Source organism: Capricornis sumatraensis, chromosome 1 (genome assembly GCF_032405125.1).
Source record: "Capricornis sumatraensis isolate serow.1 chromosome 1, serow.2, whole genome shotgun sequence".
NCBI lineage: Eukaryota > Metazoa > Chordata > Mammalia > Artiodactyla > Bovidae > Capricornis > Capricornis sumatraensis.
In genome coordinates this window covers 240,751,165-240,774,343 of record NC_091069.1, presented here as the reverse complement: position 1 = coordinate 240,774,343, position 23,179 = coordinate 240,751,165, and the positions used below count along the sequence as shown (strand labels likewise).

The 23,179-nt window shown below is 39.1% G+C and overlaps 1 protein-coding gene across 2 annotated transcripts in view; it reads left to right on the top strand.

Moving 5' to 3' along the window:
* Window positions 1–22,438, top strand: part of CEP63 (centrosomal protein 63) — a 79,811-nt gene extending 57,373 nt beyond the window's left edge. The window contains exons 7-15 of one of the 2 annotated variants that reach the window (XM_068974222.1): window positions 2,791–3,024; window positions 3,281–3,420; window positions 6,879–7,016; window positions 10,302–10,416; window positions 11,720–11,917; window positions 13,230–13,316; window positions 18,964–19,169; window positions 19,946–20,231; window positions 22,085–22,438. In XM_068974222.1, the coding sequence (XP_068830323.1) occupies window positions 2,791–3,024; window positions 3,281–3,420; window positions 6,879–7,016; window positions 10,302–10,416; window positions 11,720–11,917; window positions 13,230–13,316; window positions 18,964–19,169; window positions 19,946–20,231; window positions 22,085–22,243 (1,563 nt within the window). In that variant the 3' untranslated portion in view covers window positions 22,244–22,438. The remainder of the gene's footprint in view (window positions 1–2,790; window positions 3,025–3,280; window positions 3,421–6,878; window positions 7,017–10,301; window positions 10,417–11,719; window positions 11,918–13,229; window positions 13,317–18,963; window positions 19,170–19,945; window positions 20,232–22,084) is intronic. The other variant, XM_068974230.1, reaches the window with a different exon arrangement.
* The last annotated feature ends 741 nt before the right edge of the window (window positions 22,439–23,179 follow it).

Sequence of the window (23,179 nt, the reverse complement as noted above, 5' to 3'; positions counted from 1 at the left end):
CCAGCTTTGTTCTTCTCTTTTGATATTGTATTGGCTATTCTTATTCTTTGCCTCTCCCTCTAAACTTTAGAATCAGTTTTGTTGATATTCACAAAATATTGATAACTTGCTGATATTTTGATTAGGATTATATTGAATTCATAGATAATATTGGGAAGAACTGACATTTTGACAGTATTGATTCTTCCTTTCCATGAACATGGAATATCTCTTCATTTATTCTTTGATATTGTTCATCAGAGATCTGTAGTTCTTCTTTTATAGATCTTGTACATATTTTATTAGATTTATACTTAAGTAATTTCTTTAGGTGTTAATATAAATAGTGCTGTGTGTTTTTGTTTTTTAATTTTTATTTTATTCATTTGGCTGCAATGGGTCTTAGTTGCAGCATCATATCGGCTTCTGTAGCTGTGGTGCGCGGGCTTAGTTGCTCCAGGGCATGTGGGATCTTGGCTGCAACCTGTGTCCTTTGTGTTGCAAGGCAGATTCTTACCACTGGGCTACTGGGAAAGTCCTGTGTTTTGTTTTTAAGTTAAATTCCACATGTTTACTTTTGGCATATAGGAAAATGGTTGACTTTTATATATTAACTTTATATCTTGCAACCTTACTATAGCTGATTATTAACTTAGGGATTTTTCTTTTTTTTGGTTGATTCTTTCAGATTTTCTACATAGATGATCATATCATCTGTGGATAAAGGTAGTTTTATGACTTCTTTCCTGATCTGTATGCCTTTTATTTCCTTTTCTTACTGCATTAACTAGGACATCCACTGTGATGGTTGAAAAGGAGTGATGTGAGGATAGATTGTTGCCTTATATCTGATCTTTGTAGAAAAGTGTCAAGTTTCCCAATATTAAGTATAATGTTAGCTGTATGGTTTCTGTAGAAAGTCTTTGTCAAGTTGAGAACATTCCTCTCTATTCCTAGTTTTTATCATGGAGTTTTTTTTTTCTATCATGAATATATTATATATACACATATATATGTACGTATATATATGTATTTTAAATTGGAGAACAGTTGCTTTACAATGTTGTGGTGGTCTCTGTAGTACATCAGTGTGAATCAGTCATAATTATGTATATATCACCTCTCTCTTGAGCCTCCCTACCTGCCACATTCCACTCCTCTAAGTTGTCATAGAATGCCAGACTGGGCTCCCTGTGTTATGCAGCAGCTTCCACTAGGAAGGTTACCTGTTTTACACATGATAGTGTATATATGTCAGTGCTACTTTCTGTTTGTCCTACCCTCTCCTTCCCACGCCATGTCTACCAGTTTGTTCTTTACATCTGCATTTCCATTTCTCTGTAAATAGGTTCATCAGTACTATTTTTCTAGATTCCATATATATGCATTAATATATGATATTTGTTTTTCTCTTTCTGGCTTATTTCACTCAGTATAATAGGCTCTAGGTTCATCCACCTCACTAAAACTACTCAAATTCATTCCTTTTTATGGCTGAGTAATATTCCATTGTATATATGTACCACAACTACTTTATTTCTAGCTTTATACAATTTTTTTTTAATGGGTGAAAATTGCTTTACGATGTTGCATCAGTTTCTGCCATATAACAGTGTGAATCAGTCATAATTTTATATATATCCCCTCCGTGTTGAGCCTTCCTCCCCTCCCCGCATCCCACCCCTCTAGGTCATCACAGAGCACCGGACTGGGCTCCCTGTATTATACAGCAGCTTTCCACTGACTGACTGTTTTACACATGATAGTGTATGTATGTCAGTGGTACTTGCTCAATTCATCTCACTCTCACCTTCCCCCACTGTGTCAAGTCTGTTCTCTACTAGTTTCATCAGTACCATTTTTCTGGATTCCATATATATGTGTTAATATATAATACTTGTTTTATTTTTCTGACTTACTTCACTTTATATAAGAGGCTCTAGGTTCATCTACCTCACTACAACTGACTCAAATTTATTCCTTTTTATGACTGAGTATATTCCATTGTACTACAACTTCTTTATCCATTCATTTGTTGATGGACATCTAGGTTCCTTCCATGTCCTGGCTATTGTAAATAGTGCTGTGATGAACATTGGGGTACATGTGTCATTTTGAATTGTGACTTTCTCAGGGTATATGCCCGGTAGTAGGATTGCTGGGTCATATCATAGTTTGGGGGCTTCCCTAGTGGGTAAGTGATAAAGAATCTGCCTGCAATTCAGGAGATCACCTTCTACGCAAGGGACATGGGTTTGATCCCTGGATTGGGAATATCGCCTGTAGAAGAAAATGGCAACCCATTCTAATATTCTAGCCCCATGGGCTACAGTCCATGGGGTCGCAAGAGCCAGACATGACTTAGTGACTAAACCACATGGTGGTTTTATTCCTAGCTTGTTGTGAATCTCCATACTGCAGTGGCAGTACCAGTTCACGTTCCCACCAGCAGTGCAGCAGGGTTCTGTTTTCTCTACATCCTCTCTAGCATTTATTGTTTGTAGTTTTTTTGCTGATGACCATTCTGATTGGTATGAAGTGATACCTCATTGTAGTTTTGATTTTTATTTCTCTAATAATGAGTGATGTGAGCATCTTTTCATGTGTTGATTGGCCATCTGTATGTCTTCTTTGGAGAAATGTCTGCTTAAATATTTGTTCATTTTTTGACTGGACTGGTGAATGAATTATATATTTTTAATGATCTATTGCTGTATGTTTTTATGGAGGTAAAATTCAGTTTCATTTTAGTTTTCCTTGTTCATTGATTATTCTTTTACTTTTACCAATTGATAATTTGTGTATTTTTAGGCTCAGCTTGCCAATCGGAAACAAAAATTAGAGTCTGTAGAACTGTCCAGCCAGTCAGAAATTCAGCACCTGAGCAGTAAGCTGGAGCGGGCCAATGATACTATCTGTGCCAATGAGTTGGAAATAGAGCGCCTCACCATGAGAGTCAATGACTTGGTTGGAACCAATATGACTATTATGCAAGAGCAGCGGCAGAAAGAAGAAAAATTGAGGGAATCTGAAAAACTACTAGAGGTATATTTTTAAATTTTTATATACTATAACTGAGGAAATGTGTGTATATCTGTTTTAAGAGAAACTAATTAACCTACAACTAGTTTCCAAAATCTGCAGTTTCTTACCTACTCTGTAGCCAATGGATGAGATATTGATATTGGGCCTATTAATACTGTATCTGTTATATAATTTACAGTTTGACTCCTGGCTTCCTTTTCTCGTGAAATAGAAAAAGTGTAATAACATCTGACTTTTTTTCTGAGTATTTTTACAGGTTCTTCAAGAAGAAAAGAGAGGATTGAAGGCAGCTCTTCAGACTCAAGAAAATTTTATCCATGATGCAAGAATACAAAAGGAGAAGCTGCAAGGAAAATTGAAGGCAGCTGATACTCAACACACAGTAGAGACCATAAGGTATAACCTTAAATATTATTAGTCTTAGCCACAGGGTGGTTTGGCATTAAGCATGAGTACGTCAAGGCTGTATATTGTCACCCTGCTTATGTAACTTATATGCAGAGTACATCATGAGAAATGCTGGACTGGAAGAAACACAAGCTGGAATCAAGATTGCCGGGAGAAATATCAATAACCTCAGATATGTAGATGACACCACCCTTATGGCACAAAGTGAAGAGGAACTAAAAAGCCTCTTGATGAAAGTGAAAGAGGAGAGTGAAAAAGTTGGCTTAAAGCTCAACATTCAGAAAATGAAGATCATGGCATCCGGTCCCATCACTCCATGGGAAATAGATGGGGAAACAGTGGAAACAGTGTCAGACTTTATTTTTTGGGGCTCCAAAATCACTGCAGATGGTGACTGCAGCCATGAAATTAAAAGATGCTTACTCCTTGGGAGAAAAGTTATGACCAACCTAGATAGCATATTCAAAAGTAGAGAGAGACATCACTTTGCTGACTAAGGTACATCTAGTCAAGGCTATGGTTTTTCCAGTAGTCATGTATGGATGTGAGAGTTGGACTGTGAAGAAAGCTGAGCGCCGAAGAGTTGTTGCTTTTGAACTGTGGTGCTGGAGAAGACTCTTGAGAGTCCCTTGGACTGCAAGGATATCCAACCAGTCCATTCTGAAGGAGATCAGCCCTGGGATTTCTTTGGAAGGAATGATGCTAAAGCTGAAACTCCAGTACTTTGGCCACCTCATGAGAAGAGTTGACTCATTGAAAAGACTCTGATGCTGGGAGGGATTGAGGGCAGGAGGAGAAGGGGACGACAGAGGATGAGGTGGCTGGATGGCATCACGGACTCGATGGACATGAATCTGAGTGAACTCTGGGAGTTGGTGATGGACAGGGAGGCCTGACGTGCTGCGATTCATGGGGTCGCAAAGAGTCAGACAAGACTGAGCGACTGAACTGAACTGAACTTAATATTACATATTCATTATTTTGTGCTTGATCATATTATAAGGTTTTCTTAGTTTTAATTTCTGAGTTAAATTTTTAGGGTATTAGATAATAATGTATGGCTATTTTTTTCTACCTTCAGTTTGGGTCCCCTAACCAAAAAATTCTGATGTTTAGAAAGTTAGAAACCCTTTTGTCAATCTGTATGGACTTCCCAGGTGGTGCAGTGGTAAAGAATCCACCTACCAATGCAAGAGACGTGGGTTAAATCCCCTGGGTTGGGAAGATCCTCAGAAGGAGGAAATGACAACCCACGCCATTATTCTTGCCAGGGTGATCCAATGGACAGAGGAGCCTGGCAGGCTACAGTCCATGGGGTTGCAAAGAGTCAGACATGACTTAGCGACTCTTCTCTCTCTGTCTCCTGTTAATTTGTACCCTTGTTGAAACTCCAAACGTGAAAGGAATTATAGTCTTATGTCTCCTGGGAGGCTTACCTTCTATGGTAAGATAAATCATGATGAGTAGCTGGTAAGGACATGTGCTTATCTTCTATGAGAACTCCAAAATTACAACTTGCTGCTGAACAGCCATGAACAGAAGAATGTTGGCTCCCACCAAAAAGATACCCCACTTCCAAGGGCAAAGAAGAAGCCCTAGCAAGATGGTAGGAGGGGCACAATCACCTTTAGAATCAAACCCCATACTGGCCAGAGACGCTCGGAGGGCTCAAACAAACCTTGTGCCACGGGGACCCAGAGACCCCACAGAGACTGAGCCAGAACTGTGTTTGAGTGTCTCCTGCAGAGGTATGGGTCAGCAGTGGCCTGCCGCAGAGGCAGGGGCTCTGGGTGCAGTAGACCTGGGTATGGCATAAGCCCTCTTGAGGAGGTCACCATTAACCCCACCATAGAGCAGCCAGAACTTACACAGGACTGGGAAATGGACTCTTGGAGGGCCCAAACAGAACCTTGTGCATAGCAGGATCCAGGAGAAAGGAGCAGTGACCCCACAAGAGACTGACCTAGACTTGCTTGTGAGTGTCCAGGAGTCTCTGGCAGAGGCATGGGTCAGCAGTGGCCTGCTACAGGGTCAGAGGCACTGACTACAGCAGTGTGTGCATGGAACCTTTTGAAGGAGGTCATCATTATCTTCATTACCTCCGCCATAGTTTGCCCTCAGGTCAAACAACAGGGAGGAAACATAGCCCCCCCTCCCCATCAAACAGAAAATTGGATTAAAGATATATTGAACATGGCCTCGCCCATCAGACCAAGACCCAGTTTCCCCCTCAGTCAGTCTCTTCCATCAGGAAGCTTCCATAAGCCTCTTATACATCAGAGGGCAGACAGATTGAAAACCACAATCACAGAAAACTAACCAAATTGATCACATGGACCACAGCCTCGTCTAACTCGGTGAAACTATGAGCCATGCCGTGTAGGGCCACCCAAGATGGATGGGTCATGATGGAGAGTTCTAACAAAACGTGTTCCACTGGAGAAGGGAATGGCAAACCACTTCAGTATTCTCACCTTGAGAACCCCATGAACAGTATGAAAAGGCAATCCCCAGGTCGGTAGGTGTCCAGTATGCTACTGGAGATCAGTGGAGAGATAACTCCAGAAAGAACAAAGAGACGGAACCAAAGCAAAAACAGCACCCAGTTGTGGATGTGGCTGGTGATGGAAGTAAAGTCCAATGCTGTAAAGAGCAATATTGCATAGGAACCTGGAATGTGAAGTCCATGAATCAAGGCAAATTTGAAGCGATCAAACAGGAGATGGCAAGAGTGAACGTCAACATTTTAGGAATCAATGAACTAAAATAGACTGGAATGGGTGAATTTAACTCAGATGACCATTATATCTACTACTGTGGGCAGGAATCCCTTAGAAGAAATGGAGTAGCCATTATAGTCAACGAAAGAGTCTGAAATGCAGTACTTGGATGTAATCTCAAAGACAATAGAATGATCTGTGTTCGTTTCCAAGGCAAGGCATTCACTATCACAGTAATCCAAGTCTATGCCCCTTCAGTAATGCTTAAGAAGCTGAACGGTTCTGTGAAGACCTACAAGACCTTCTAGAAGTAACACTCAAAGAAGATGTCCTTTTCATTATAGGGGACTGGAATGCAAAAGTAGGAAGTCAAGAAACACCTGGGGTAACAGACAAATTTGGCCTTGGAGTACAAATAGCAGGTCAAAGGCTAACAGTTTTGTCAAGAGAATGCAAACACCCTCTTCCAACAACACAAGAGAAGACTCTACACATGGACATCACCAGATGTTCAGTATCGAAATCAGATTGATTATATTCTTTGCAGCCAAAGATGAAGAAGCTCTGTACAGTCAGCTAACTTTTTTTTTTTTGGTAAACCAGGAAACAGACTAAAGAATTCTGAAGAGTTCATTACTAAAGAGTTGGGAAAATATGAATTACCTCTGTGTTGTTTTTGTTTGCGAAGATACAGGCCTTTAACAATCCTTCTGTGTCTTCCCTTAGATCACTGGAGGAACCTCTGGCAGAAAGGAGGTATGCCTCTCAAGGGCAGGGGGACTTGCAGAACGTGCTCTGCCAACTGGATTTTACCCACACTAGTGAAGAGCTTCTGCAGGCAGAGGTGACGCGTCTGGAAGGCAGGTAGATAATTACATGCATTTCAGCAATGTTCAAATTGTTAGAAACTATTTCAATCATTGTATTGATAAAGTAAGCTAATATAACAAATGAAAACATGTTTTTTCCTCCAGTTTTCACAAATTGGCCTAACTTCTGATTTCATTGAGATTAAAGGAGAACTTTGATTTCAATTAAAGTAGAACTTCCTAATCTTTTTACCACCAAACAAATCTACCAGTCAGCCTGCACCTGTCTGTGCCCTTAATCTGTGAAGAGTAGATGAATCAATGGATGACATGTCTGTGCTTCTAAGATTCCACTTATGTATAGTTTCTACAGTTTTTTCTTTTCTTTTTTACATTGTCAATTCTTAATATCTGCTAAATCATTTCCCCTGGTATAAAATATGTTTTAATATTCCTCATCTTGGGAAAAAGATGAAAACCCTCCTTTAATCCTACATCCCTATCAAGTTACTTCCATATAGCTCTGCTCTTCTTCAAAACCCAATTCTTCAAGAAGTATCTGTATGAACTCTCGGAATGTCTTCACATTTGTCCCATGCAGAAGGCCTTCAGTTAGACTGACTTTCCCTCTACCAGCCACCTCACTGGAGCTTCTCTTGGGGAGGTCTCACTGGACATGTGGTGCTCCTTCCTTCTGTTCTGAAATGCTGTTGATATGTCCTTGTGTGCTGATTGAATCCTTATTTATGCTGTACTATGCCCAGATCACTTGTATTGCAATACAGTGAACTTTTTTTTTTTTGGTCATACTGCAGAACTTTTTGATTGGGAGCAGTGTGATATTTTATTTTAAACATAAATCATAGTCATTTGTACACTAATGTTTTCTGCATGTAGAAGATAAAAATATATAAACTGTTAGCCTGCAGGGAAACAAACAACCAAAAAATTTCCATTTTGCCTTTTTAAGTAACAAACTTTTATCCCTACTCTAACTAATATATCTTTTATTTCTGTTTTTGGAAACCACTAAGTATTTTCTTTGCATAGTAAATATACATGCATCCACAGAGTTTTTGCTTTCTTTCTCACCTTGAAATACTTAAGATATTCTTAACTCTCATTACTGAAGTATATTTGCACACTGTAGATTGAATAAAATAAAGTTTAGCATTCTTTTGATGGGCTTCCCTGGTGGCTCAGACAGTAAAGAATCCGCCTGCAATGCGGCAGACCTGGGTTCAATCCCTGGGTTGGGAAGATCCCCTGGAGGAGGGCTTGGCAACCCACTCAGGTATTCTTGCCTAGAGAATCCCGATAGACAGAGGAGCCTGGTGGGCTACAATCCATGGGGTCGCAAAGAGCTGGATGCAACTAAGCACAGCACAGCATATTCTTATTGACATGGCTTCCCTAGTGGCTCAGCAGGTAAATAATCCATTTGTACCAGTGAAGAAGACACAGGTTAAATCCTTGAGTTGGGAAGATGCCCTGGAGAAGGTATGGCAACCCACTGTAGAATTCTTGCCTGGGAAATCCCACAGACAGAGGAGCCTGGTGGGGATCCATGGGATCACAAAAGAGGTGGACACGACTTAGCGGCTAAACAATAATGACAAATTGTTATTGATATTAGAGTTAATATTTATATTTTTTTATCATAGATTTTCCGTTGATTAACTTTTTAGCGGTCTTTTACATGTTTTGCTATGCTTTTGGCAGACTCTGAAGACTTGTGTCTTGCTTCTGACACACTGCCCACTTGGAACAGCTTATTCTCTTTAGGTCTCAATTTTCCCATCTTTAGATAGGACAAGATTATTTCTGATTTTTCTTCTCTCTCTACCTCAGTGTTTTATTTGACATATTATAGCCATGTACTAAGTACCACATAATAAGCATTCTAGGATTTTTAGAAATAAGGTTGGAATAAATGGATACAAATACCCCTGTTCAGTAGTAAAACTGAATGACTTTAAATATTATTTTTATATAGCAAAAGACAGGTAGAAAAAGGAACCCTTTTAGACAGCTTATTTGTATTGTGCAGTTTGAACAGAATACTCCCTGAAACAGGAACTGGAGGAATGTACATGATTGTTTTGTGTTGTTGTATTGCCAAGGTGATATTTTGAACGATAGCTTATCTGGTAAATTGACTGTGTGGGGGAACAGTCTAACAGTTATTAAGCCTTTATTGAACAGTCTGGAACCGAATGATGAAGGGCCCAAGAGTATGGTGGACAAGGTTAAAGGGAGGTGAGAAGTTAAAGATATTATTTTAATTATAGAATTTGTAGTTTCAGAGACAGAATATGTATATTAAAAGACCTAAGAGCAACTTAAAGTGAAAGTTCTAGAAAGTGTCTACATTCAAACTCTAACAATTGAAAGTAGACTGTTTTTAAGATGATTTAGGAGAAGGCAATGGCACCTCACTCCAGTACTCTTGCCTGGAAAATCCCATGGACGGAGGAGCCTGGAAGGCTGCAGTCCATAGGGTCGCTGAGGGTCAGATATGACTGAGCAACTTCTTTCATGCACTGGAGAAGGAAATGGCAACCCACTCCAGTGTTCTTGCCTGGAGAATCCCAGGGACAGGGGAGCCTGGTGGGCTGCCGTCTCTGGGGTCACACAGAGTCGGACACGACTGAAGTAACTTAGCAGCAGCAGCAGGGGAATGAGAGTCGGGGTGGCTCCATCCAGGTAAATGCTGATTCGATTCTTGAAAGGATGTTGACTGTCCATTGTCAGGTGGTAGGGGGACGTGCTGTGTGGCCAAGCGGGTGGTATGTGAAAAGAAAAGAAGTCAGGCTTAGCACATGGCACAAGGCAGACTGTAAAGCCTAGCAATTTAGGAGCAAAACGACGTTATAGTGGGTATGAGCTGTGAGATAAGAGAGGTATGGTGTCCCTGAGGTTCTTATATCTGATGAGGGATAAATAAAGGTGACAGGTTGGAAACTCATGATTATTTTGGCAGCTGTGTGTAGGATGGGATTGTAATTAAGCGTGGTGAAGACTGACATTATGATGGCAGTTCGTGTATGACTAGAGAGAAAAAATTGCCTAAGTTGCTATAACATTTAGAATTTTGTAACCAGTAGTATTTTAAGCAGATAGAAGGTATATAGGTGAACACAGAAGTCAAAAGTATTTCCCCAGAAGTGTGGATTGGATTTTGCTGACTTCACTGATATGGAAATTGGAAATGAGTTTTATTTTGGGGTGCAAAGTGATGTTTATTTCTTGGACATTAAGAGGGTAGTTAGATAACTCAACTTGTGGGTTTCAGGGTTTTGTTTTGTTTTAATTATGTGACCTTATTTTTGTCATAAAGCTTAGAATCTGTGAGTGCAACATGTAAACAGCTGAGCCAAGAGCTAATGGAAAAATATGGAGAGCTGAAGAAGATGGAAGTGCACAACAATGAGTACAGGGCTGAGATCAAGAAGGTGAGAGGTGCAAACCCCGCTGTGTTTGTAGACTGAGCAGTGGGTTGGGAGGTTATAGTACTGAATTTTAATGAGAGAAAATTCTCATCCAGAGGCCATGTGATGCTCATGAGTAGAGCACCTGTAAGGTGCTTAGGAGAATATCTTTCTGTGTCATCCTCAGGGATGCCATTTAAGTATTTTCAAGATAATTGAAGCCTGCTCCCTTTGAACTCTACAACTTTTTTTAAAATATGTCTTGATGAAAAATTTTCTAGAAGATAACACACCTTCTTGCTTGCATGAACACATGAACATATTAATTGAGATAGCATTTAGTATTTTCTTACTGACGGAAGGTGGTGATGGATGTGTATTCTCTTCTGTACTGTAGGTAGTTATATCCTCATTGGCATTTGAAGTTTGTGGAATTTGTCTCTGTATTAGTGGGCCCTAACTGTCCTATTTGTTGAGTCAGTTTTTTTTTTTTTTTTATTATTACTTCTTTGAGATTACTTCTAGCTCCTTTCTTTTTCTCTTTCTGTTATCTTCTGTGGACCAGGAAACCATATATACAAAATTTTTAGATTTGCAACCAGAAAGAGTGAAGATAACAAATGTTGTCCTCTAAACAATGTGTGTTCGACATAGTCAAAGGCTTTGGCATAGTCAATAAAGCAGAAATAGATGTTTTTCTGGAACTCTCTTGCTTTTTCCGTGATCCAGAGGATGTTGGCAATTTGATCTCTGGTTCCTCTGCCTTTTCTAAAACCAGCTTGAACATCAGGGAGTTCACGGTTCACGTATTGCTGAAGCCTGGCTTGGAGAATTTTGAGCATTACTTCACTAGCATGTGAGATGAGTGCAATTGTGCGGTAGTTTGAGCATTCTTTTGCATTGCCTTTCTTTGGAATTGAAATGAAAACTGACCTTTTCCAGTCCTGTGGCCACTGCTGAGTTTTCCAAACTTGCTGGCATATTGAGTGCAGCACTTTCACAGCATCATCTTTCAGGATTTGAAACAGCTCACACGACTGAGCGACTGAACTGAACTGAACTGAAACAATGTGTGCTTCAGCTCTTTGATGCTGGTTCTCAGCATTTGAGTCAGCCATTTCTCACTGTTTGGAGATCTAATAAATAATTGTGGGCATAACTACCTGACCTTCAGTACAGATATGCAGCTTGGTAAATTGCTAATTTTTTGCAGATTTAATTAGGGAAAAATTTATGACTTGAGGCAAGGTAAAAATTACTCTATTATAAATATTATATTTTTTTTATCTAACATGTCTTCTCTCAATTTGTAATGCTTTCTTTGCAGTTGAAAGAACAGATTTTACAGGCTGAACAGAGTTACAGTTCTGTACTAGAAGGAATGAAGATGGAGATCTCCCAGCTAACTCGAGAGTTACATCAGCGAGATATCACTATTGCTTCCACCAAAAGTTCTTCCTCTGACATGGAAAAGCGACTCAGAGCAGAGATACAAAAGGCAGAAGAAAAAGCAGTCGAGCATAAGGTGAAACTTGAACAAAAATTTTCTTTATTTGAAGTTTGTTTTTGAAGGTTCAGTTTATTAAAGGTATAATTTCCATAGTGTTTAATTCAGTAAATTTTTATTAACCCTCTTCTTTAGGCTGGTTAACAAGCAGTCTAGTGAAGATTGGCAGGAGTTAAGAGTAGTTCAGACAAGTGAAAAGACTATTTCTATGGTGAGTGGTGAAGGTTACCCTGTTCACTGTGGCAGGTGGGACAGGTGGTGAGGGATGAAATGGGAAAGCAGGGATTTGCTCCCGAAGGGCCTGCCTGCCCTGTGCAGGAGTTTTCATGTTATCTTGGGGTCTGTAGAGAATGGGTTAAACAGGAGTAAGAAGTTTCTGTGGTTGTATGGAGAATAAGGAGGCAGAGAGACCACTCAGATGCTGTCACAGCAGTGAGATGGTGGCCTGAGCACTGCGCAGGGGAGACCCAGGGAAATGGATGCATTCTGGAGATACTTGCTTGGTAAGATTGACTAGACTTTGTATTTGACTGGACAGGGAGAGTGAGTTAGAGTTAGGGAAGAATGTCACTAGGATTCCGGCTTGGGCAACTGATTAGAGAGAGTGATGCTCTTTAATGAAATATAGAAAAGATAAGGAGCAGGTTTGGGGAGATTAATGAATTTGTATGAAAGGGACAAAAAAATGGGGAAGCTGGCAGATGGGACACTGGTTTGAGATAAAAGCTGGACTTTCATATGGAAATATCTAATAGTTCCACAGAAGGCCTGGAGTGCAAGATTAAAATCAAGGTAAGACATTTAGCCATGGAAGTCTTTACATGAAGTTGGCATTTGAAACCCCAAGAGACTTAGATATTGTAAGGAGAAGGCATAGAGTGTGAAGAGGAGAGACTTGAACCCAACTTAGGAAACTACTAGGGTAAAAAAGTGCCAGAATGATGCTAAAAAGGAAAGAGACAATAAGGAAGAAAACCAGATAGTTTTCACAAAAGAAGCAGGAAGCCAAGGAAGGCAGGAATCTTCAAGTAGGAATAAGCTACTACCCTTGAAAGGAGTACAGATTACAAGATGCTGGAGGCAGAGGCCAGGAAGAGGAGTGCCAGGGCGTCACCAGTGCCTGGATTGATGTGTTTAGAATAATACTCTTAATTGCATGCGTACAAATTCATGTTGAAACACCTCTTCAAAAAATGTTTTAGAAAGTATTTGTATATATGAATGAAGAATGTTACTTCATCCAATGAGAATTATATATAGAAAAAATTTTTAAGATGCATTTGATTTATTCATTATATTTATTTAGTTTTTTCTACTTTTCCCTTCTCAGGAGATGTTGGGTCAGCTGGAATCACTGAAGTTAGAAAATCGTCATCTTTCTGAAATGGTGATGAAATTGGAATTGGGTTTACATGAGGTACATATATAGAAACTTGCTTTTCTGCTATACAAGCCTCTTGTATAGCTTTTCTGCTGTACAAGAAATTACTTTGTAAATACTGATATTGTAAAGAGAAAGCTAAGATCAAACTATGAAGTGATCCTTCTGCAAAAACTTTCTCAAAAAGAAGTCAAGACAGTGATAGGAGTGAGCAAAATATCACTCTTCACTCCAGCAACTGGAAGATTTTAAAAAATACTATGTGTGATAAAAATACATGTAAAATAGAGAGAATATATATAAAGGGTTTAGCATAATGTCTGGCATTTAGTAGGTATATAATAAATATTTAATGCTGTTATTATTACTGTAATGACTATTTTCACAGTCTTTTCATTATAAAGTATGTCATCTTTTAAGTATTTTTGTTTTAAATATATTTCTACAAGGTGAAAGTGTTAAGTGAAAGGTTTAGTTGCTCGGTTGTATCTGACTCTGCGACCCCATGGACTATAGCCCTCCAGGCTCCTCTGTCCATGGGATTTTCCAGGCAAAAATACTGGAATGGGTAGCCATTCCCTTCTCCAGGGGATCTTCCCAACTCAGAGATCAAACCCGTATCTCCTGCATTGCAGGCAGATTCTTTACCATCTGAGCCACTAGAGAAAATACACTTCATTTAATCAAATATTCTAGAATCTTTTATGCTCAAAGTATTTAGTAAATGGTGTAATAGATACAAGGATGAATAAGATTCTTGTCTGTACAAGACTTAGGATAATCCAGTAGGGAGGATAAGAAATGTAAGCAAGCGTCTATGAAACCAGAGAACAGGATTAGCTAACAGAGAGTTACCAACTGTGTGGGTGCTCTTTTAACTATTTTGTTATAAAATTGTTATTTTTGCAAAATGACCCATCTGTTTCTTACCCCTCTTTTCTTGATATGGGTCAAATGCCCAGAGATTTTAGAAATTCTTCTTTTCTGTTTTTCTGGAGAGTCTATACCTCTGAAAATTCATGGTTATACAATGGCCCTGTTGGCTCCTAAGTAGTTTTAGTTTCACTCTCAAGGATTGTGGAGGCTGGGGTGTAAGAACATGCACAACACTACATGAATACTTTATTTCAGCTAAAGGAAAATACAGGGAACCATTTTTATAATCTTTTGAGAGGGTGAGACTCCCTTCGCATCTTGAAACCACAAAGAATTTTACAACATAAAGAATTCTACAACATAAAAATATAAAATTTCTGGACTACAAAAGGCCCCATTTAAAAGACTGATAGACTAGAGGAAAACAATCTGTTAACAGACAAAAGGTTAATATAAAATATTAATATATAAGGCCTTATAAAGATAATACAGTCATTGGGATCTAGTAGGAAAATAGGTTCAGTTCAGTACAGTTCAGTCACTCAGTCGTGTCCGACTCTTCGAGACTCCGTGGACTGCAGCAGGCCAGGCTTCCCTGTCTATTACCAATTCCCAGAGCTTGCTCAAACTAATGTGCATCGAGTCTGTGATGCCATCCAACCATCTCATCCTCTGTCATCCCTTTCTCTTCCTGCCTTCCATCTTTCCCAGCATCAGGGTCTTTTCAAGTGAGTCAGTTCTTCACATCAGGTGGCCAAAGTATCGGAGCTTCAGCTTCAGCATCAATCCTGCCAGTGAATATTCAGGAGTGATTTCCTTTAGGGTTGACTGGTTGGATCTCCTTGCAGTCCAAGGGACTCTCAAGAGTCTTCTCCAGCACCACAGTTCAAAAGCATCAATTCTTCGGCACTCAGCTTTCTTTATAGTCCAATTCTCACATCCATACACAACTATTGGAAATACCATAGCTTAGACTACATGGACTTTTGTCAGCAAAGTAATGTCTCTGCTTTTTAATGTACTATTTAGGCTGGTCATAGCTTTTCTTCCAAGGAGCAAGTGTATTTTAATTTCATGGCTGCAGTCACCATCTGCAGTGATTTTAGAGCCCAAGAAAATAAAATCTCTCACTGTTTCCATTGTTTCCCCATCTCTTTGCCATGAAGTGATGGGACCGGATGCCATGATCTTAGTTTTTTGAATGTTGAATTTTAAGCCTGCATATCTGAGGTTATTGATATTTCTCCCAGCAATCTTGATTCCACCTGGTGCTTCATCCAGCCCAGCATTTCTCATGATGTACTCTGCATATAAGTTAAATAAGCAGGGTGACACTATGTAGCCTTGACATACTCCTTTCCCAATTTGGAACCAGTTTGTTGTTCCATGTCCAGTTCTAACTGTTGCTTCTTGACCTGCATACAGATTTCTCAGGGGACAGGTAAGGTGATCTGGTATTCCCATCTCTTGAAGAATTTTCCACAGTTTGTTGTGATCTACATAGTCCATAAATAGATAATCATAGAAGTAATGCAGAAATTCAGCAAGAAGAAAAGCAGTTACATCCCTTTAATAGTCAAAAGAAATAAATATTCTTTGGTTTATTGACATGACATTGATTTTTTAAAAACTGATATAAGCAGTGTTGGCAGGGATATAGAGCAACAGGCTCTTTAGTGCTCTGTTAATGAGAAAGTAAATTGACACAGCTATTCTGGAGGGCAGTTTAGCAATGTCCATTAAACCGAATGTAAATACATGTAGTCTATAAAGTCCTGAGTCATGTGCATTTCTGATTTTGGTTGTCATTGCTGAATTGTTCTCCTTTTGTCATCAGTCTGCATTCCCAAAGAGCCCATCCCGGAGAAGCAAATGCATGAAAACGGTCATTTCAGTGTTGTTTGCAGTATCCACAATTTTTTAAAAATGTAAATGTTAGTCTGTAGAGGGATGGTTTCTTGATTTTCTTTACTAGGAAAATGTTATGCCGTCATTTATGTGGCAGATGAACATATGCTCCCCCGCCAAATGCCTCTAAAACTAAAGTGAAAGGACTTTGTTTTTTAAAGCAAACCAACAAGGATGGAAAAAGTAGGAGAGGAGACAACAGCTAAATATTTTGTAAGGGGGAAGGTGGATGGAAGGAAGGAAAGAAGGAAGGATGCATAGATGGAAGGAAGGAAAACAACTTTATACACCTTGATAAGCAATACTAAGCTAGTGGTGGAGAAAACCAAGAACGTGGTTTGCACCACAGAGTCTTCAAAAGGCTCAGGATTTCAGTTCAGTTCAGTTGTGGCTGATTCTATGCGACCCCATGCACTGCAGCATACCAGTCTTCCCTGTCCATCACCAATTCCCAGAGCTTGCTCAAAGTCATGTCCATCGAGTCGGTGATGCCATCCAACCATCTCATCCTCTGTTGTCCCCTTCTCCTCCTGCCTTCAATCTTTCCCAGCATCTTTCCCAGGGTCTTTTCCAGTGAGTCAGTTCTTCACATCAGGTGGTCAAAGTATTGGAGCTTCAGCTTCAGCAGCAGTCCTTCCAGTGAATATTCAGGACTGATTTCCTTTAGGGTTGACTGATTGAATCTCCTTGCAGTCCAGGGGACTCTCAAGAGTCTCCAACACCACAGTTCAAAAGCATCATTTCTTCGGTGCTCAGCTTTCTTTATGGTTCAGCTCTCACATCTGTGCATGACTTCTGGAAAAACCATAGCTTTGACTAGATGAACCTTTGTTGGCAAAGTAATGTCTGTGCTTTTTGATATGCTGTCTTGGTTGGTCATAACTTTTCTTCCAAAAGTCTTTTAATTTCATGGCTGCAGTCACCATCTGCAGTGATTTTGGAGCCCAAGAAAATAAAGTCTGTCACTGCTCAGGATTTGGAAATAGCTGATTGAGACTTCCATCTTATGTAATGTTCATATTTAAGAGTTGGGAACTCTCAGAGGTGCTTAACCCAGACTATGGCCAGAGATTCTGTTCAGCTCAATTTCTCCTGAAACCTCTTAACAGTGGTAGTGATGTCCTTTCTTCACACAGCCAGGTGTGTGCTTGCTATGCACTTTTTATATTACTTTTTACATTCATTTGTTTGTAATTGTTATTAATAAAATAGTAAATTTGAGAAAAATTTAAATGATGCCTGCCTGGAAAAAGCAAACATTATCTTCTTCTAAAAGATATCTTTAATGATATCAGATATCAAACTCTGGCTGTTGAGGATCATGTCAGCAGTTTAGACTTCCTCTGATTTTGAAGTTACAGTATAAACATGATGTATGTATTAAGAACAATTATTAGAAAGTTCCATTTTGCATTTACCTTCCTAGGAAGGTGATATTACTTTTACAAATGAATAATTTTGGCTAAATAACTCTTAATAAAAGTATCTAATTAGCTTTGTAATGAGAGCAATAGCTCTGATAAATTATTTACCACAGTGAAAATAAAAGTCTCCAGTAGTTCATAGTTTTAACTCCTATGTCCTGCATATTTTTTTTTTGAGATTTTACCTGTCAACAACTTGCTGAAAGATTTTATAACTTACTGTCACTACTAGTACAGATAGTTAAATGGTTGTATTTTAAGCTTTATTTTTTTGTTAGGTAAATTGTGTTTGTCAAACTACTTGACCAACTTATTTTCAAAAAATTCTTTATAGAAAAGGGTAAGCTAAACATATTAAATTCCAAAGATGATAACCATAATTTTTCAGAATGCTAATGAGAATATTTTGTCATTAGGAAAAAATGGTCCAGCCTTCTGTTTTTTTAGGTACTGTATTACTAGGAAACATCTAGAATTGAAGAGCAGTAAAATCTGTAATTACAGAATTCAAACCATATCAGAGTAGTAATTTGTACCTTATCCTTGTTGAATACTGACTTATCATGTCAAAATCAATCTCACATACCAGAATAGGTACAACATTATGTAAAAGTTTTTAAGACCAGAGAGTTGTTTATTTAAAAGTTGTCCATGCCAGTCAGAATTCCTTTTCAGAACCTTATATACAGATTTCTTTATTTGAAATAGGTCTCTTGATTTTCTTCCACAGGTATTGTGGGGCTGTTCAACCTCCTGTCTCCCTCTTTTCTTTTTTTTTTTTTTAAGTTAAATTATAGTAGTATAATTGCATAGTTACAATATTGTATCAAAGTGTACAACATAGTTATTCAATATTTTTATAGGTTATACTGTTTAAAGTTATTGTAAAATAATGGCTATATTGTCTGCTGTGTAATATATCCTTGTAGCTTATTTATTTTATACATAGTAGTTCGTGCCTCTTAATTCCCTTCCCCTGTCTAGCCGCACCCCCCTTCCCTCCCCCTACTGGTAACCATTCTGTGTCTGTGAGTCTGTTTCTGTTTTGTATTATCCATTTGTTTTATTTTTGGGTTTCCACATATAAGTGATAACATATAGTCTTTGTATTTCTCTGTCTGATTTATTTCACTAAGCTCAACTTTCTCTTTTCTTAAAAGAGAATTCATGGTTACTATTTTCTTTCTTTTTGTCTGTATTTGATTTTCATTTGTAGCTTTCTTCCATCCTAGTTCCAGCCTTCCTCCAGCTCCTTGGATATTCTTTCATACATCAGGGAAGCCCATTGTGCTCCTACCCCATTTACTGTAAGAAACACATCCTTTTTTTTTTTAAGGTGCCAAAACCAGATCTATACTTTTTCCTAAGTAAAACCATAGATTAACTAGTCACAGCTAAAAGTAATTTCCCACCAGAAGTATCACAGATCACAAGTATTCTTTTACAAATTAAGTGCCTCTGTTCTTTTTTATTAGGCAAAAGAGATTTCACTAGCAGACCTCCAGGAAAATTATATTGAGGCATTAAATAAATTAGTATCTGAAAATCAACAACTACAAAAAGATTTGATGGATACCAAAGGTCAGCTGGAGGTTTCTACTCAGATATGCAAAAAAAACCGGGACAGGATCTTTAAACCAACACACAGCAGAGTACCTGAGTTCAAGAATACAGAGTTCAAGTAAATTTTCTTCATAGTTTATTTAAAATATGTATCTTTATTATGTAATGCTCATTTCTTTGAGAGTAATTTCCAATTTATAGAAATTAAATCCTTATCAAAGGACCGTATGTTTAATTCTGAAGTACAGTATGTATAAGTAAAGCTGTTAGGTTAAAAAGTGCAGGGGGTTATATATTACTTTCAAGTAAACTTCTAGATGTAGGTGAGAATAACAGCCTAATTCCCCTGAGTTTTGTCATGCTGCTTCCCACCTTTCTAGTTTCACTTGTCCCATAAGAAGTGGAAGTTAGCTTTTTATAAAAAGCTTCTTTTGTATTTTTGGTGAACTAATAATAGATTGTTACCTAAAACATCAGCATTCAATGAAGAACCACCCGACTTCAGCTCTTACATGTTTTCCTACCAGGAACCTTTGCTGACACCCTCTCTGCCACTCCCACCTCACCCCCAGATGAAGATAAGGGACTTCTCTCTGCACAGTACTTCCTCTCTCCTACCACCAACCCCACTAGGGCACTTAGATAGCTTAAGTGTCTTCCTTGCTGTTGTGTAAGTCTGTGGGGGCAGGGACGTGGTCGTGGGGATTGGGTATTTGGGGCCAGGGTGATGAAAAGAATGCCTGGTCTGAACGGGCTTCTGAAATTTTGTAAATTATAGCCTTCTCCTTAGTCTGGTTCTGTATTTTTATTGAACTTCCAACAATAAGTCTGTTTCTTTAAAGGAGGGAAATTGCTACAATGTTTATCTGCTTTATTTTCTAATCTGCTATCCAGTTCAGCCCACGGCCAGCACAGGCATGATGGGATGAAGGCTGAGCCCTACAAAGCAGGTCTTCATTCTCTGCAAGGACAAGCGTCGGATAGCATAGAGCCTGTGTCCCTGTCCAGGGGCTTCAGCCCCCCGAGCCATCAGATCAGCTCTTGCTGCTCCACTGTCTCCCTGCCATCTAACTTTCTGTGCAAAACTAACTCTCTGCCTTCAGTGCTAGATACAAATGAAGCCAACTTTTCTGACACTATCTCTGAGAGTATAAATGACCCAGAAGACTTTATATCTTCGGTATGGAAACTTTCTGATCTTACTAGTTTATTAAGTGTGTTTAGTTTGATTTTTTTTTAATTTTAAGGCAGAGGATTTTTTTTTTCTTTTTGTCTCCTTACTGGTTCTTTCTCTTAAGTACCCTTTGTTATTCTCATGTATTTCTGTCCTAAGATTTTGCTTGTGAAGACTTCAGCCACAAGTACTTTTCAGAATGTGTCTTATTAAATATAAGTTATAGGGACTCATTTATTTTTAGCCAAAATTGAAAATTCCCTTCCTGCCTTTTTTCAGAGAGGGTCACCTTTGTATTGGAAATGATTGGTTCAAAGAATATCTCTGCCTGCCAAGATAGTCCTGGGGCGCAGACAGTGGTGAAGGAGAAAAGGAATGCCTGGAAAGGGAAAGAGTGGGTCAAGGCAGAGGAAGTAATGGCAGCTGATGTGTCTGTTATAGACCATAGACTGGGCCGCCCCACGGGGCCCTGGTGGCAGACGCTGCCCTTCGACAGGGCTGGCCCCTTGTTCCTGCAGGTGTGAGGACTCCTCTCCACCCTTGTTTTTGCCTTCTGTGCTGAAGCACTCACGTCTGGCCATTCATTCTCATAGCCGTAATGGTCCTGTATCTGTGAAAGTTCAGTATTTTTGACTTTTTAATGTGCCAACAAATCCATAGGAGTTCTCTTTTAGTTGTTGAAATAAATGTGCTATATATGTAATTCTGAAATCCAAAAAAGACCTGATGACTAACTTTCTTTTTAAGTTTGGCACTAAGACCTGACCTGGCCTGAACCGATATGATGTGATAAAATGTTGATTGATCCCACTGAACATTTTATGTCAGAAATACCAATGTGTTTGATGATGGGATGTTACCTCAGACTCATCATAGGTCCTGTATTCTATATTTGTGAATTCATCTACTTGCTAAACTATTAGTTACCTGTAAACAGAACTCGTAAGCACTTCCACAGTTATTCTTGAACATGGCAGAGCTGGACAAAATGTATCACTGGACTTGCACGTTTACAGCTAAGGTCAGCCAAGGTGGTACGTTACCCTCTTGTTTCAGCTTTTGTGCTGAGAGGCCCAGAAGATAGAGTCACTCAGGGGCAGTACAGTGCACGAAGCTCAGATGCTGGGCTTGAAGAGGGTTTGAACCCCAACTTTGGCACCCATTAATGGGGTGGCCTCAGGAAAGTCACTAAACACTGTGAACCTTGTTTTTTTGTGAAATAAAGCAAACAGAATCTACCTGGTGAGTTATTTTTAGGAGTTGGGATTATAATCTATGTGAAGTTTGTATGTATGTGTTTGTGTTTCCCATAAGAGCAGTGTTTCAATATTCATTAGTTCAGTGTTTGAGATGACGTTATAGAAAATAACTACTGCAGATAAGGATCACCTGAATATGGTACATCTAAATTCTGAAACCAGTGATCTCAGACAAGGGGCTGTAGACTCAAATTTTGGAGGAAGAAAAATATTGATTTTTAACTGGTATCTAATTTATTACTGGTAGATTTTCTATGCTTTAAAAAGTAACATTCAGATTTTTATAAGTGAGTTTGAAATAAATAAGCATTAAGTATATCTCTTCTAGTGTATAGAAGGCTCTGAAAGTCTTTAAATGAGTAACTAATATATTTATATGACACTTCACACTTACATAACTGTGTCAGAAAGGAAGAGATCTGTGTTAATTTTTGTGGAACCTTTTTTAAAAAAAACTATTATTATCATTAGGATAAAGACAATATCTTGCCAGAGGAAAACATTCCCCTTTTGATATTGGTAGTTAGAAAATATCATGAATACTGTGTCTTAGAAATATACTGTTCAACTTACATATGTCAAAATTTGTTTCTCTTCTAGTGTCCCTTGCCTCTGTCTCCTCTTGGTTCAATAGCCACAAGATTTTTGGAAGAGGAAGAGCTGAGGTCTCATCACATTCTAGAGCGCCTAGATGCCCACATCGAAGAACTAAAGCGAGAAAGTGAAAAGACAGTGAAACAATTCACAGTCCTAAAGTAGCCTCTTAAAAATCACAAACTTGGAAATAAAAATAAACTCTGAAGAGTTACTGTCATCATGAAGTAGCAGCTCTTTGAAAACCTGAACATATGACTATATAGAAGCCATAAAAATGAGATGTACTAAAGCTGCCGTGAGGAATCTGAGAAGCTGATACTTAGCTCTAAGGTGTTTTCTCTGCACTGTCTTGTTTAAAGGACTTTTTCCAGCAATAACATGTAAATAAACCACTTTGCTAGAATTTTTTCTCACATTAATATTTATTATCATAAAGTAGTACTTTCTCTTGCTGACTTAAATGTAATAGCTGTAGACTAATTAAAGATTTTATGATACATGTTGGAAATAAAGTAACTGTAGGAACTTCCTTTGGGAGCAGTGTCTGTAGTGGAAGCATGGATCGCAGGGTGATCCAGATTTTGCTGGGTTTTGTACTGGTTTTGCTTCTCATTAGCCAGTTGGGCTGGTAATGTGCGAGGCTAGGCAGAATTATGTGAAGGGGCTGGAGAAGTTTGACAGGAAGCCCTCTCCTATTCAAAAGACAGATGTGCGAAAGAGGTGGGCGCAGGGCCTGGGCCTGGGCCAGCGTGGGAACCTGGGGACACTCAGTAGAAATCTCGGCATCTGCATTTCTGAGGAGAGGTTTGAAGGGGAGACAAAGATGTCAAGGGTGCAGAGGCATTTGAAGCTGTGGAGATCTGGAGGAGGAGGGCAAGGAGAGAGAAGAGCAGAGCCTGGGGCCTGAAGGACACCAGCACATGAGCATTGTGTGGTTAGATCCAGCAGAGGGCGAGGTGGAGGGCTCTTTCACCCAAGACGGGGCTCCTATGATCCAGCCCTCTCTGTGGATCTTTCCTATCAGCAAGCAAACATCCTGTTGTTTCTCCTTTCTTTAAAGCAAAACAAAACCTCAGTTCCACATCCTCCCTACTGCTC